The sequence below is a fragment of the Podarcis bocagei genome, assembly GCF_964188305.1.
Source record: "Podarcis bocagei genome assembly, chromosome: 1".
Lineage (NCBI taxonomy): Eukaryota > Metazoa > Chordata > Lepidosauria > Squamata > Lacertidae > Podarcis > Podarcis bocagei.
Genome location: NC_138125.1, coordinates 37,958,827 through 37,975,902, shown reverse-complemented (window position 1 = coordinate 37,975,902; position 17,076 = coordinate 37,958,827). Strand labels below are relative to the sequence as shown.

Here is a 17,076-nt window from a genome sequence, read left to right as displayed (position 1 = left end):
TTTATCCAGAAATAACATCACACTGGTGGAATGGGGCCAGTTCTCTAGTTTCATTTCTATCTGCTGATACACGTTTTGTGCCAGGAGGAAATTGTTGAGTCTTTCCCCAATGATCCTTGCTTATTTATAATTCTACTAATCTTGCTTCCCACCTATGGAATGAACTTTTAATAAACATTTGTGTAATCCTTGGATGGATGACAATCCTCGGTGACAAACACTCTTCTGTCGTTTCCTGCAAGGCACTTCCCTAAGACAAGGATTTGGCAGGCATAACAACCTCCACCAAGGCAAGGAGAAATGCTTCTCTTTCTAACAGTGGCATATGAGAGCTTGCTTTCACAGAAATGACTGCCTACACACAGAGAAAGAGGACACAATCGGTTCTGGGGAACTTCTACTGGGGATAGAACACTAAATGAATCTAAATGTATGCAAGCAAAATGCCCATCTAGAGATGCTGGTGAAACTTGCTTATCCGAGGGCTCAGATATGAGCTTTTATGGGACGTGCAATACTTATCTCAAAGAAGAGGCAAGTTTTAGGATTCCTAAAGTTTTCTCTAGGTATAAAACTACATTTTCAAAGGGCCAGTGGGACCTTTTTTGTCATGGTGGAATGTTACCAGACACTGGAGAAGAGAGGGGGTAGGAAGAGACACCCCTTCTCCCCTCTTTGTAGTTGTCCAGAACACAGTCACACATTTATATAGAAGAAATATTGTATTCCTCTTCCTAGATTGTCTGACATGAGATTCAGGTATATGACCCTCCTTCTCTGCCTTTATAAAAGAAGCAACTACTTACATACATAGATAAAGTAGAAGACTCACATGTTCCAGACTTAACCTGCATTGGTTTTCCAGTCTTTATAACTCAGGAAGTCTAAAAAATATGCTCACTTTGTCACATTTTAAAGCATCATATTGACAACTCATTCTCAATATATTTTAGTGTACAAGTGTATAATGCAACCTATGACTTTTCTTTAAAAATAACCCCTCATCTACTTCTAAGTGTCTTCTCTCTATGCAATAGGCTTTTAGAACATGCATTGCTACAGGCTTCAATGCAACTTACCCCCATTAATGGCCACTTCCCCAAGGCAATTATTTGGCACTTTGGGTGCACAGCGTTTGTGACAATTGAACCTGCAATCTAATTAAAGATAAGATGCATAATTTCAGCCAATGATACTGCGACATCAACAGGTGTCGAGATTTGTACATTGCAGCATATAACAAAAGATAATTGTAAGATGGTCTCTTTTGGTTTGATCATAATTCCAAACTCTGCTTTGGTGCTAACGTAAACAAGCGTGGGGTAGACCTCAGGCTTACAAAACCTGCACTTGCAATTCCCCACTTCCCTTCCATTGCGTCCAATTCTGCTAAGTTTGGTTTGCATTTTCCCCGTGAACCAGGACTGTAAAACATGGTTTGATCCTAGGTTGCAGGGCAAATGCAAACCCTACTTTTCCGGCTGAATGATAGGACTTATTCACACAACACCAAATGTGGTTTGACATTGTATCTTACATGAGTCAGTATACAGAATGACATTTTTTTTCCTTTTTAAAAAAATATTATTATTAATAATAATTTTCAAGAAACAGGAAATGAGCATGACATTATCAAAACTATTGGTTTCCCCCCCTCCCACCCCTCCCCAGAATACAGCATACTTTCCCATAAATCTATATACGTAGTTGGAGGGTGTCAGTCATCAGGATGTTTATTTGAATACTTTTTTTAAAAAAACGATGCCATATTTTAACAAAAATGCCATTTAGCCACATCTATACCTCCAGAGGGGGGGGGGGAAATCTGCACAAAAAATCTGAACTCTGTGATCTGCATTTTTTTATTCATTTAATTGAAAGTATTTCTACATGATTCAACATTTAAATACCTCTGAGCAGTATCCAAAAATGCAAAAGAAAAGCAATAAAAAAGAGTATCATAAAAACAGAGTTACAACATAAATACCAGTACAACAGTATTACAAAAGCCACATAATAGCAGATATTATAAAATCATCCCATCTTAGGGGGTCTAGGAAAGCCATGGAAAAAGTATGTATTTAGTCCGGGTTACCTGGCTATGATAAGGGACAAGTAGTCAGTGGTTTTATTACTGAGCCTGCAGCTGCCTGCCCACTACTGAGATCTCAATAGGCATTGCACATTCAGTTTCAAGCATATTTTTGCAGATATAAAGGCCAAAAAATATGGAGGGTTTGTTTACAGCTTAAAGCTGAAATTTTGAGCTGAATTCTATGTCAAATTCCACATACTGTGCTTTTTCTGCACCCCTGCAGAATCACATTACTCACAGATTATATATAAACAGAAAAAGCAGAATGTTGTGTAAATAAGGTTCTCAGGAAGAGCATCTTTTCCTTAGGAGGTTTTGGTCCAGGAAGGTATACGGAAGCCTTGCATATTTCTGTATATTTTTGTCTTATCTTCAAGGGTCAATGAACCAAAGCCTTACTTTGGCAGCTGATTTGATTGCCAAAGGTCACGCCCACTAATGATGAGAGCGGTATTATCAAAGCTGTGTGCAATCTACCATTCTGCATGAATGCTCAAAACTTCATGTTTTCATTAAAAAAAATAATCTTGTTTTTTTACCTCCTGTGGCTATAGTCAATGTCAGATGAGTCTGTGGTCAATATATGGTGAAATTTCTAAAGTCATAATTGATGCAGTAGGGTTTCCAGAAGTTGTGGTCTAATGCTTCCATGTCCCACACAGCTCTTCTGAAGAGCACAGCAGGGAACTGGCAGAAATGGACTTTCTCATCCTTCCTTCCACCCTCAGCAGCCTCCCATCCTTGCCATAGGTCAGGGTCCTTGTTGCATGCAATGGCTTAGCATGGGGGAAGGGGATCCCCCAAGATTAGACAGAGGCAACTTCTGCATGCACTTATCTCTGGATCCAACCCCATAAGTAGCAGCAGCAAAACAAAAACACACATATGAACTTTTAAAAATACATAACTGGAATTCTTGGGAGCATATGACAGAGCTCCTCTGAGTTCTTAAATACACTTACCTTTGCATTGCAATCCCTGTCTAAAAAGTCCCTTGAGTAGCTTCTTACAATACTGACAGACCGTTGGCCGTGTATATGAATGGATCACAAACGTATGAGGCACTTTAACCTTGGAAAGCAAAATCTTGTCAAGTTGAATAGGTCGCCCAATGTATGACTGTGAATTGGATCTCTTCTCTCTCCCAAAAGACTCCGGAGGTGATTTTTGCTAGAATGTGCATATATGGAGGCAGATGTTTAAAAAGTCATTTTAGCAGACACTGTTTTTAACAAACATATACCTTGCACATTCAAATTTGGCTGTGTGTGTGTGCATATGTGCACATGTATGTTTTATCTATATCTTTATCTATCTAGCCATTGCATGGGCTTGTCACTGCTCTCTCCACTCCCACGCCTTCCATGGCAGCTTTCGTTGTGATAATCAAACTTCAGGGAAGTGTGGTACCGAGAAATGTCAGGGAAAGTCTTGGGCATTGCTGAAGGACTAGGTGCACAGTTGCTATTTTTTGCATTGCATTTCTTCCCCAGAACGGATTGACTCAGTATACTTTAAAATGAGATATGCTTTTTCCTCTTCAGACCTTAACACATGCAAATTTATGCATTAATTGAGTAAGTAATAAATCAATTAGAAACACAATTAGCTAAGTTTTTTTTTAAGCTGGGTGACAGCTACAAAATACCACCTTTGTCATTGGATGGAGTTTTGTGGACTCTCCTTCCTTGGAGGTTTTTAAGCAGAGGTTGGATGATCATCTGTCATGGATGCTTTAGTTGACATTCCTGCTTTGCAGGGGGTTGGACTAGATGACCCTTGGGGTTCCTTCCAACTCTACAGTTCTATATTTCTAACAATGTAGGGCAAGAGCTAAGGCTTTTCTCAGAAAATACAAATTTATTGTAAAAATGCCTGCTAAAAGTAAGATCTACTGCTCTGGACTCATACTTCTTTATCCAATGTGTTGGTGGTTAGTTAAAGAGAGATGTGAATATTTTTTTTTTTTCCGGGTAGCCAGCCAGATTCCTGACTCAGGAAGCCTGGACACTTACCAGGAAACAATTGCTTAACTAGATTACATTATGGAAACTACAGAAGCCAGCAACCCCTCCAGGCACTAAGCAAATCAGTACAATTATTTCTCAACAAGTATATTGCTTTTAGACTGGACAGCACTGTATTTCAAGCACCTTCTGCAAATCCTAAGAAGGTTTCACATGTGCAGATATTTAATTGGACAGCTGCCCAGCTGTTTCAGTAAAGCTGATTCAACCCAAGCCATAAAAATATTATTAGACAGGCTGTATTGTACTTATGTGATTAAAAATAAGCAAGGTATGTTGCCTTCGGTACAATTTAGGAGAAAATCAAATTTTAAAAGATTTTTCGGCTTTGTGTCCTTTTTTAACAACAAAATTAAAAAGTTAGCTAAAGAGATCTGTGTAGCCTAACAGAAGCTACAACGCATCTAAAGCAATGGCATCTGTTTCGACATGACAACAGCAAGGTCTTTGTGGATGAATTGAAATATTGATTGAAATAAGAGAGTGACAGCTGCTAAATAGCAACAATGGCTTGTCTGTTCTCTCTGTTACTTGGTTCATTTAGGACTTACAAACCTGGAATATGCCTGGAGAGACAATTTTATGATGTCTATTAAAATATTAATATTTTTAAAATACTACCTTTAAAAACTTGAGTCAGAGCTGTTTGAAGGACTGCCTACACACATACCATAAGATCAAGATAGAGCCACTTGTCCACTACTAAGACCAATGAAACTGGTAGGCACAAGAGGGAGTTCTCACTGGTGGCCCCACATCATAGGAATTCACTGCCACCTGACCTCTGTGAAGCTACCACCTATTTAGTTTTGCTAGCTTATTTGGGAGCGATGTTCTGTGCTGCTATTGAACTTCTTGGGTTGGTTGAAAATGCTGTTTTTGTTTTTGGTTATTTATTATCAGTGGTTTCATTAAAGTTGTGAGCTTTGCAGGAGCCTTTAATTGTATACTACTTTATTATTGTTGGAAATTATATTTATTTTATTTTAAGTAGCCGTTTGTGGGTTTTACTTATAAAAAACAGCCAACACACAGATACACACACACACGTCATACGAACATATAGCAGGAGCTCTCCAATGTCTTTTCTAACTGGAGATGTCATAGACTGAACATATGACTTATAAAGGCAAAGGAGGTAATTGTTTGCCCCTGCCCCAGCTTCAGAGCTGCTGTTTGAAAAAGAGCACCAACCACATGTGCATATCTATGTAGCATGTGGGTTTTCATGGACTCAGGCAGCTGAGTAGTGGTAACTTCAAGCCCTTTTGTGAACAGTTAAACTCCTGAGAAATAGCTGATCTCTGCCGAAAGCGGGTATTGAAGTGACTTCAAAACCTACAGAGTTCTTTTACTGGTGTGGTTTGAATTCAAGATGTGCCTGCAAAGGAATATCGTATTTTATCCTTTACAGCCAAGCTTGAGCCATTGCCAGTGTGTGTGGATGCTAATGAACTAGAATAGTCCAATGGTCAGACTTCTTGTGTTCCTTTGATTTCAGTGAGTCAACTCTGAGAACGGGTTAGTTGGAGATCACCCAAGACTGAACTACAAAAGAGCATCTGAACTTCTAATTTTGGGGTTGGAAATACATTTTAAGATCAAAATACATGAAAAGTATGACCACATTTCCAAATGAAAGAAATGTGGCACAGCACTACTTTCATTATGAAATTAATTCACTGCAAAATTTGAATTGCTAAGCATTTACCATTTAGCCATATTAGACAGGAGTATAAAAGAAGTACATACCTCAAAGCTAGGGCTTGTAGGAATCTAGATAAGGAAGACCACAGTCAAAACAAACAGAGAAAAACAAAACATAAAGCCATGTTATTTGGGAAGCAAATATAAAGTTCAATTGTTCAAATAATAACAAAAAAGTTTAACCAGTCTGCATTTATCTACCAACACTATTATTTGTTCAAACTTCTATTATATTTGTTTGCATATTTTAAATATGTTGCCTTTGGGGCTTCAAATAGGATTCAGAGGGTTAGACTATTTAGTAATGAAAACAACTTTCAAACATTGTCAAAAACAAAATGTATAGAACCTTTGGATTACAAAAAAAGATGGTTAATCCCACTGATTTTTGTATGTACTTCCAACAAATGGGACCTGCAACAAAATGTTGAAGTGTGTAATGCCCCTGTTCCAACTAGGAGCTATAGTTTTCCCACCCCCACTACTGATTTGTGTACTTCTGCAAACCTGCTGATACTTCCCTTCTTGTGTTTAGATGGTGGCATATCTAGGAGATATAGATAGGCATTTTTTATATGGTCGAAAGCTACAAATCTGTACAAAATTACATGGAAATAAGTCCCATTGAACTCAATAGAAATTACTTCTGAGCAGACATGCATAGGATTACACATTTATTTAACTTTAAGTAAATAATATCTAGTTTTATTGTTTTTGTCTAGATGAAGTTTGCCTCTAAACTTATCTTAGAAGACTGTGCTTGTCCTAAAATGAAATCTATCCTGAAGCTTTAAAAAATATTTGCAAATGGACTTGTCCAATATTATCCCAGAGTCACTCCTCTCTTTGCTATCATGGTTATCAGGTGCTACCATGATACACTGATAAAGGCAGGTTACCATTCTTGGGTGTCCATGCCTTTGTGGAATCAACTGAAAATTTTCAAATAATAGAACTTCAATTAATAATACTTGACTGGTATTCACAACACAGATAAAATGTTTTGAATATACATTTAAATGCACAATTTTAAAGCAAGAATCATTTTTCCCCGTTGTATTCTTGCCACGTATCACATGAGAAAGACATGTGAGAAAGTAATGTCTCACCCACACTTAAGATTTCCTGCATCAGAACAAAAGCACTTTGTATGAAGTGCCCCAAGAGCTATGCTGGCACAATCTCGCAAAATATGTCTTACAACGGGACTTTCTGAACTCTTCAAAGGTGCCAATGCAAATGTTTACACATTCTTATTTAGGTTATGGCCTTACTGCCACTTGAATTGCCAATAAATCTGTTATAAGTCCTGTAGTGAAATACAGCAATTTGTGTTGTGTAAATGTGTCAGCCCCTTTGACCAAGCCAAAGAGCTTGAGATTGTCTAGTGAAATTTCTTCTTCTTCAAACACTCATCCCAGTGATAAATCCCAACTATTGTTGGAAATGTCCAAGGAACATTGCAGGTACTTCCATGTGTTGAAGACAGTGAGCTTCTGATTTGTCACAGTAGTAAGTCATTTGGGACATGGAAGAAATATTTAAAGGCAGATTGTGACCCTTAAGAAGACAATGAAATCCTAGTAAGTGTCCTTAAGCCCCTGGGCTTGCCCTACAGCTCTTTAGTTCTCTGTGTATTAATTATTATAATTGTTCTTTATTATTCTTACATCTCACTTTCCACGTGCAGTGTGCTTTATAAGATTTTATCTTTATCTCCATATGGAGATAAAGTAAGTTCACTAATTTTCTCATCTACCCTAGTAGCCTATAGCCTACTTTTGATGACCAATGACTCTCCAAGGCATCAGAGAAAAGGGGGTATTTTACAATCCTGCTATCCAGAGTTGCCAGGGAATGAACCTAGAGCCTTCATGGTGTGACCAGATGCAAAGGGTGGACAGAGCTCCTACAGCTTTAATAGTTGTGTAGAAGAGAAAAAAATAAAAATTGCAGCCTGGGAAGTTTGTCATGCAACTATTAAAGCTTAGGAAAGCCTGTTCTCACTTGTATCTGGTCATCTGATGCCTTCTGCAGATAAAGCCTTTGCTCTACTGAGCTGTAGCGCTCTCCTTTCCACAGCAATTCCTGTCAGCAGGTTCCTCTCGCAGGTCTTGCTGTTAACTGATTGGGAAGAGTCAATAGTATAGCAAGGCCAACCCAATGAATGTGTGTGCCTGAATGGGGATTTGAACCCAGGTATAGCTCCAGTGGTGCTGGGAAAGATTGATGGCACTAGGAGAAGGGGACGACAGAGGACAAGATGGTTGGACAGTGTTCTCGAAGCTACCAACATGAGTTTGACCAAACTGCGGGAGGCAGTGGAAGACAGGAGTGCCTGGCGTGCTCTGGTCCATGGAGTCACGAAGAGTCAGAAACGACTAAAAGACTAAACAACAATAACAGCTCCAGTGCTAAGACCACTGAACCTTCATCGCTAAGACCACTAAAATTCACTGACAATTATTATGCGCCCCCAAAAAATATGAAAAGAATGCTGACAACACTCCTGTAGTGACCTTATTTATTGGGGCTGCGTTGCTACGTTACTTAATCATGCATGCAACTAAGTAGCAACATATCACATTAAGAGAACAGGAATTACACCGGAGGGTTTTTTAAACCTTATTATTCTTCAGACTTTGCTAAGACAGTGGGTGCTCATAATTCTTATTGGAGCTTTTTAGTGCTGGCATATTATAAACAGACTCTGTTCTAATGGATATTACAGCTCAAATATGGAATGTGACTCTATAAGAAAAAGAAAGCTCAAACAGTTTCAGTTGGTAAAATATGTATTTGGGGGGAGTGCACTGAGAAAAAATATGCATGGGAAAGATGCACATGCAAGAAAACATGTGGAATGTATAAGTAATTACTTTTTAAACCCCATGAGAGTTTATTTAGAGCAATGTTTGTATTTTGGATAAGGGAGGGGATCTTTTGTTATTTTTATTAATGTAATAGTTCAAACTATAATCTATATAGGTCTAGCATGATAAGTGCAAGTAATAGATGTTTTTAAAGCTGATTAAGAGTGAATCTAGCTTTCGTTTTCTGTGGCAGGCTAGCTGATTATGGCATGCAATATTTTGCACATTAACATTTATATTAAAATTTTACCAGGTGTGAGTGTCTGTCAGGCCGACATGTATGGTGCCAGTATATAAATCGGTGAATAAGGAAGCATATGCATGCACGAGAGCTTTGTGAACACAGTGGAACTTCCTTATGCACAAGGAATGTTTGATAAGAGCATCCATCTGTGTGGAATTCAATATCTGTCCAGTCAGCTTCTATATATGAGAAGAGGAGGGACCTCCATCTTGCCCTTCATATCATCAAGACAAAGTCTTGAGCCAGCCCTGTTGCAGTAGTCTAGCACATAAAAACTGGTGTGTGTTTTTCATGGTATATTACTGTGTGCAGATTTCTGGAAATATATATGCATGATTACTATGGAAAAGCAATGATCAAGTGTTCAAAAGTCATTCATTTATTATTATAGAACCTGCTATGTTTAATATTTATAAATTTTGTACCAGGAGAGTTTCATCTGTAGTAGTAGGTGAAAGTTCTGCAGACACTGTCCTGATATTACTAAGTCCTGTCAAGGAAACATTTGAAAGCCGTCTCTTCCGGACACAACTACAGTTGTTAGGGATCTTAAATGCACATCTCTTGTGGTAGTTTAGGCCACATCCTGAAAATTAAAAAAATAATAATGCTGATTTCAGATTATGTCAATCTAAAGCAACAGATGAAAACTAGTAATTTGGAAAGGATTTCTTAAATGCCTGCTTTTGAATAAGCAAGTTTATTCAACAGTGTGGAGTTTAGGTGGTATCTCAGTAAGTTGGGCACTAACCCTTGATTTCCTGAGCCAGCTCAGAGTGCTTCCTTAGGACGGCTCTGGCTTGCATTTGGATCAGGGATAAAAGGAGGTGTCATTGTGAACTCTTTTGATGGCAACCAGCAGACCGTTTTCTTGCATTTCCCTACATTTCAGTAGGTCTACTGAAAGCATGGTTTAGTTGGAGATGACCTGGTTATGGTACATGAAAGAGGAAAAGAACAATTGTGTCTACCAAATCATGCAGCATGTATGGGGACAGGCGGTAGATATGTTTAGGTGGGCACAAATACGCATGCACATTTGAATGTGCATGCCTAAGTCAAGCTTAATGATTTTCCTCCCACCTTAGCAGCACCCCCTGTTGTAGCCTCTTTATCCCATAAAAGCAGACGTCTCCAATAGAAGTGAATGAGATTGTAAATCTGAGCATGAACCTCAGTAGTAATTAGTACTATTTATTTATTTTCGCAAGATTTATATACCAGTTGATTGTAGTAAGACTTCAAAGTGGTTTATTACTGAATTAATCATAATAAAATAAGAGAGAGCATAAAGAATTTTCCAAGGAGGGGGGTTATGGTTGTATGGTCTAAACTTGATTGATTTCTTTGTTGCTGCCCAGAATTTTTTGAGCATTTATATCAGTTGCAACGTATTTGGAGACTTCTTTTGCAATTGCACAGAGGCCAATCTTTAACTTACCTTCACATTTGAGTCCCTGCCGTACAAGACCCCACAGCATTTCTCCGCAGTGGTCGCAAAACGCTGGTGCTCTGTATGAATGAACAAACAGAGCATGGGGTCGAATCTGAAAGTCTTCAAATGTTGCAGAAGCTGGTGAAAGAAAAGATTTCCCAAAAATTTAAAATGAAATGTGATGACGACGATTATGGAGGCCTAACTGTGCCTAATATTACTACGTTACAAAGCTACTCTTTTTCAGCAAGTGGTTTAGCTCAGATAAACTGATAATAGGTAAAGGTAAAGGGACCCCTAACCATTAGGTCCAGTCGTGGCCGACTCTAGGGTTGCGGCGCTCATCTCGCTTTATTGGCCGAGGGAGCCGGAATACAGGTTCGGGGTCATGTGGCCAACATGACTAAGCCGCTTCTGGCGAACCAGAGCAGCACACGGAAACGCTGTTTACTTTCCCGTCGGAGTGGTACCTATTTATCTAATTGCACTTTGATGTGCTTTCGAACTGCTAGGTTGGCAGGAGAAACTGATAATAGCAGGGAGTAAAAAAAAACATATTGGGAAAAGATTTCTGGATTTTCTTTGGTTTCAATCATGAGTTCTTCTATATAAAACCAAACAATTGTTACCAATGGAAGCCCCAGTTACAGCTTAGATTGAACTTCATTCATTTCTAATCCCAACCCTATGACATTACTAAAAGCCTTATCCAACCACTAGGAGAAATCCTACTTTGGCACAAAGGATCTATTGATACTTCAGGCTCAATCACTGAAGGCTGTATCATTCATAGGAAGAATTCATATTCAGGGAAAGATACTGACCAGCAGTCTTTCTGTGCCTTAAATTTCATCATGTACTGTGTTGCTCATGCAAATTGGATGTAAATCTGTATTTTTTTAATCCATAATTGCAGGGTTTGCCAACTTTTTTGGGTCCATTATCAAATTATATCATTGAGTAAGAGCCATGGGCACCACCTGTTCTGGCTACTTATCTCCCCCTCTCAAGAGGCAGAAAGAGAGAAACCGCACACACAGAGACAATTCATTTTTCTAAGAGATTTGGGTCAAAGTCACATGCAACATTCTCCTTCAGTTCCACAAACCTGACAGAAGAGAAAATGTCACCTTATGACTAAGGGGACAGTGGGGGGCGGACTCAAGAGGTTTTGTGGGTACCTGGGAAAGACTTGAAGGAGATCATTGCACTCACAAGCATGATGCTGGTGATCCTTTATTTACTGTCTGCAAAAACTTTCTGAGTCTCTGTGTGTGTGTAAATGTATAAATTGTATAAATGTGAAAAGTTATTCATCAGGAAATACTGTCAGATAGTCATAAGTGCTACACTTACAACTTACTTTATCACTGCGTCTTACTTGTCAAACAATAGAATGCCTGAGGCATTTTGGAACAAGAGTTTTAAGTTCTAAGACCTTTGTTTGACTTAAGTATAAAACAAAGGTTTGCAATTTCAAGAGGACAGTAAAAGTGAAATTCTGCAGCATATGTGGAACGTAAACTGTATCATTCCAGCTAAAGTTACATTTCCAAAAGTATGCAGTGCTATAAAGTACAGAAAAGCAGATCAACCACTGTGTTGCAGGGTTAAAAGTGCAGTTTAAAATAAAAATAATAAAAATTCAGCCTGGCAATAAGAAACTTCTATTCCACCGTCTCCAAAACAATTTTCACTGCAAACAAATATTTTTTTTAAAAAAATGGAGAAAGAAGAATGCTGTTGGATCTTCTGAACTAGCTAAATGGAGGAGGGATTTCTAGGCCATGGCTGATAAATTAACCTGGTGCTTTCCAAAGGATTTGAACTACAGACTACAGCTCCCATAAGATCCAGCAAGTTTGGCTATGCTGGCTGGGTGTGAGAGTAAGTGTACATCAGGTTGGCGAAGGCTGGGCTAAGCACAAGTTGTGACGTTGGTATATATGTAATAGTGCCTGGTCTCTAATGTTAAGGAACACTTTGCAGGCTAGCACACCCCCAGCAATCTGACACATGTACACTTCCTTCCTCTCCTCCCTTACATGAACTCCTCTCCCCCCCATCCCATTTAAATAGTTAAGATCATGATCATCACACATTTCTGACAACAGTAAATTCATTTTTCTTTAATCACTTATGTACTGGTTTATTTACTTCAACTTCTCTTCTGTACCTTCTTAAATGCTGGTAGTAATAACAGCTTAAGAGAACTACAAACAGAAAACTTAGTCAAATATATGTTATTTCCTGCTTGTTCATAATTAACAACACTTCTAAAAGATTATTCAGATTCTGGCAATGTACCCCAGAGGCAGGGATTTTCAAAACTGCACCACAGTCTCCTAGAATTCTCCTATTCTCTTTAGCTATTACCAGTTTAAAATGGAGCAAGGTCATTTTCCCCCTCTGCTGCGCTTCAAATTTCATTTGCACACTGCTGTATACATCAGTTAGATTTGATGTGCTTCTAAGTCAGCCAGTTTGTCCACACCAGCATGAGGAAAAGGTTTGGGATGCAAGTACCCTTTTAACTATTTGTGAAGTTGTCATCTGTGTATACACAGTCGTCTGCATGCACACCGCAGCTGTCTAAAGTGTACACACCTCAGTTTAACTACAAAGTGAACATGCCCTAAGTTTTCAATTCAGATGAAACTGAGGGGGAAAATGCAATTAAATATTTCTCACGAAACTACAGAATACAGTGGCTAATGTCATGTGCATATTGCTTCAAAAACCAGCAGTGGGAGCTTAGTGGGTATAGAGTAAATAGTATTGTGTACATAGCCTTCTTCTTTTGTGTTCAGACAGTGAAGACACCATTCTGTTTTATTAGGTCATGATGGAACAAAGGATAAAATGCTCTCTCTGTGCCACACAGGTGCCACACTACTGAGGGCTTGATGGGTCAAAATCAACATCTTGAATCATGTTCTGAAGTCAGAAGGAAGCAATGCATTTTGTTATATTTTAAAAGAATAAATTATATTAACATTCTCTCTCTCTGATACACAGCTCCCATTTGTTTTGATAGACAGGGTCCCTTTCAGAGCAGCTTGTGTTCAGATTCTTACACAAACTAAACAAAAAGAAGAATGCTTTAGTTAGTGTAACTCTTTCAAGCTACTCAAGCAACTGTGTTTCTTTTTTCTTTTATACTGGTTTATATCAAATAATGTTGCTCTGCTGAGTGAAGGCTATCTGATCCAGTAGAGGCTTCTGTTAGTCAAAAGGAGGGTGCGAAGTTGACCCTTACGTATCTTCCCCTTTTCCTGAAGTCTGCTGTGCTACCTACAATGCTGTTCCAGTGAGTTCCTCAAACCACGGGAGCAGATTAAAAAGATGGACGATGTAGCTGCAAAGGAAAGGGGGTTCAGCAAAAAGTACCACCACTCTTTCTTCTAATGGAAGTCCTGACAGATCAAGCAGCCTTTCATCAGTAAAGAACACCACTGGATAAAATGCTTGGAATTCATGGAAACCACTCTTATTCGACTACCTTAATGATCTCATTATTGAGTCGTCTTAAACCCTTTCCATTTGGAACTTATGGATTCTTGAATCTGTTTTTTTCAGTACTGACTTCTACAACAACCACTTCCTAGGCTGCAGTCTTCTGCTACAAGTCAGCTAGCAATGAAGTAATTGGCACCTCTCCTATTAAAACTGTAAACTTATCCAGCTAGTTTCTCTGCAGATTAATTATGAGGTCAGCACAGCTCACAACCCTTGACATAAAAACAGCGCTTGTGAACATTTATGGAATACGTGAAAACACAGCATACACACAGAAACTAAACTCAAAACATTTTTTTTAAAAAAAATCTAATAGACTTGTGAGAAGATTAAAGCTTTTACAAATCTCCTGTTCCATAATTTAACTCACTGGCCAGGGGTTATTATGAACCAGGGTTCAATAAGGCTTCAATACAGAACATATTTTGAGCCCCAAAGCACATGAAAAAACAATATGAGTGCCTTTTAGGTCATACATACACTTCTCCCAAAGCAAATAGAAAAAAGCCAGTACAAAAGTAGGATGGAGGCAGGAAGAGGCTTCCTGTCCTTAAATTGTATTTGTTAGGAAGGTTAGATCTCCAACAGCTTTCCTTCTAGAAATTCAGCACCACTGATGTTCATAAACCTAAGTTTCTGGAGTTTTTCTTCAAGGAAATAAATGATACCAACACAGTCTCTTTGAAGGGTACAGGAATCTGTACTCTGCAAATATACTTACACTGTGATTGCCATCTCACAATGGCTTCAAAAGGAGAGGTGGCAATGAGAGAAACTGCAGTGGAGATTTATCAGTTAAGTATTAGTTCATATAATGCATGCCACCACCTGATCTCTGAACCCAAGAATAGCCCAGAGGAATCACACAGAAGCCATTTACATAAGGGGGACCAGGCTTATTTAATTTGCCAATGCAAATTGTTCTTTGATAATTTAAAATGAACTTTTAAAATAGAAATGTAACAAGCTATGGGTGAAAGGCATCTGTAGATGATTTTGAATTAGAGGAATAGTCCAGTGGCTGAAGTCCTATACTGTACCTACATACTTGGAAGTAAACTTCATTGAATGCAATGGAATTACCTTCTGAGTAGGCATTGTAGAATTGTACTGTAAATAAAGCACATTTATTCCCCATTCATAACAATAGCAGAAATATCTTTCATTGACACTAGATGAACTTAAAACTGATTGCCTATGACTGAATCCTTCACTCTGTTTTACTATGTGCCCTACTATGTCCTTACATTCAAGTTACCTCAATTTATCCCAGTACAATGGTACCTCAGGTTACAGACGCTTCAGGTTACAGACTCCGCTAACCCAGAAATAGTACCTCGGATAAAGAACTTTGCTTCAGGATGAGAACAGAAATCACATGGCAGTGGTGCGGCAGCAGTGGGAGGCCCAATTAGCTAAAGTGGTACCTCAGGTTAAGAACAGTTTCAGGTTAAGAACGGACCTCCAGAACAAATTAAGTTCTTAACCCGAGGTACCACTGTACTAGTTTCACAAAGTAACTGCAAAACATTAACTATGTTCTCCCTTCTTCCTATATATCTCGCCTCTCAGCCTTGGATTAAAATATTTTCAAATGCAAACTTGCCAGATAAAATACACCCACCATGTTTATTCTTGTTTCTCTGTGGTTTGGTCAATTCCTAGTCTATTGTTCTGTTCCAAGAGGCATGAAAAAGGCAAACAGGAAGACATACTGACTCATATGTTCATGGGCTATACAATGATGTCATGAATTGCCAGCATGCTGCCCCCCATCCCCAGATGTTGACCCACAGCTCCTATCATCCCTAACTATTGGCCTTGCTGATTGGGAATGATGGGAACTGGAGCCCAACAACATCGGAAGGGCATCACGGTAATTCAAGTACTCTAGCAGCTCTTAGAAAACCCTTTAATAAGTTTTAATAAGATTGTGAGGTGAAAGCTGACAGGAGCTGGGGTGAAGCTGAAACAAAATATTGAAGAAAAAAATCAATGGCAGGGGAGTGGACTTGGGGTTGTGAGTGTAGGAGCACAGGACAGTAATTCAGAGACGCCAAAATGAAGTCCTAAAAGCAAATGTCATGAAGAGAGACACTGTACATAAGTGTTCATGCACTAATGGTGGTGTGTGGAACCTTTGGCCCTCCAGATGTTGCTGAACTACAACTCCCAGCAGCTCCAATAAGCCTGCTTAACAGCTGGTAATGTGGTGGGTGAAAGGTTCCCTGATCTATGCTAATTCTAGAGGCCTCTGAGCCAAGCTGGGCAGACTGAAGTGCTTTAGTCTTAAATGACACCACTGCTATAATGGACTTTCTGAGCAATTTGCTCTTTCCATGTATATTTAATTTAATAGCACTATGGTCACTGTTCCCAATTGGTTCATCTAACGCCAGGTCCTGGGTGCCATCCATTATTTAAGTCCAGAATTGCTGTCCCACTGGTTGGTTTCATGACCAATTTTTCTAGGGAACAATCATGCAGAGTATCTAGAAATTTTCCTTTTTTTTGTAGCCAGTCTGTGTCACCCCTTATTATTACAACATTTCCTCTTTGGAATGCTTCCTTGATTTCACTCTTCATCCCAATATTTCCCTGAGTGTTTTGACTAGGGGGGTGATAGCTCTGTTCCACTTTATGCCCAATACAATCACATTTACTTCAAAAGAGGAAACTTTCCAAAAATCTGGGGGTTGCTAAAAAGGAAGTTGGCAGGCAAAGTCAAAAGGATCACCTCTCTCCAAAAAGCTTGGGAGTTGTTAGAACTCAACAGATATATGTTAAGAAGTTTCAGTTGAATGAAACTCAAAGATGAAGCCAAAAGTTACTCTTCTATATTTATATGTGTGTGCATGCACACAAAACTATATTGCAGTAAAACTTCTAAGTGGCTAACAAGAAAGAAAAAATCAACTCATCTCATGATACTCCAAAAAGACACAATCATTTTTCTTTTAACTTATGATGCAAATTTTATATTTTTCCATAAAACAATCTCTTTTCAAAACAATTTTAACCTGAAAAAATGACATCATACAATTATCTACTAGTCTGACTTTACACTGATTCATAGAAGCTTGACAAAAATATGACTCACAGAACTATATGTATGGAATTATTTTCATTCAAAATGGCTGGTTTTTGTTCTCTTTAAAAAAAACCCCATGCATCTT

General features: G+C 38.6%; 1 protein-coding gene across 2 annotated transcripts in view; it reads right to left on the bottom strand.

Moving 5' to 3' along the window:
- The window catches only part of PRKD1 (protein kinase D1), a 103,724-nt gene that overhangs the window by 24,967 nt on the left and 61,681 nt on the right, over positions 1-17,076 (bottom strand). Inside the window, exons 1-6 of one of the 2 annotated variants that reach the window (XM_081208108.1) lie at positions 10,388-10,520; positions 9,698-9,874; positions 9,372-9,532; positions 5,875-5,898; positions 3,058-3,265; positions 1,080-1,157 (exon numbers count right to left, since the gene is read on the bottom strand). In XM_081208108.1, coding sequence (XP_081064234.1) covers positions 1,080-1,157; positions 3,058-3,265; positions 5,875-5,898; positions 9,372-9,532; positions 9,698-9,752 — 526 coding nt within the window. In that variant the 5' untranslated portion in view covers positions 9,753-9,874; positions 10,388-10,520. Of the gene's footprint in view, positions 1-1,079; positions 1,158-3,057; positions 3,266-5,874; positions 5,899-9,371; positions 9,533-9,697; positions 9,875-10,387; positions 10,521-17,076 lie in introns of those variants that run through there. The other variant, XM_081208107.1, reaches the window with a different exon arrangement.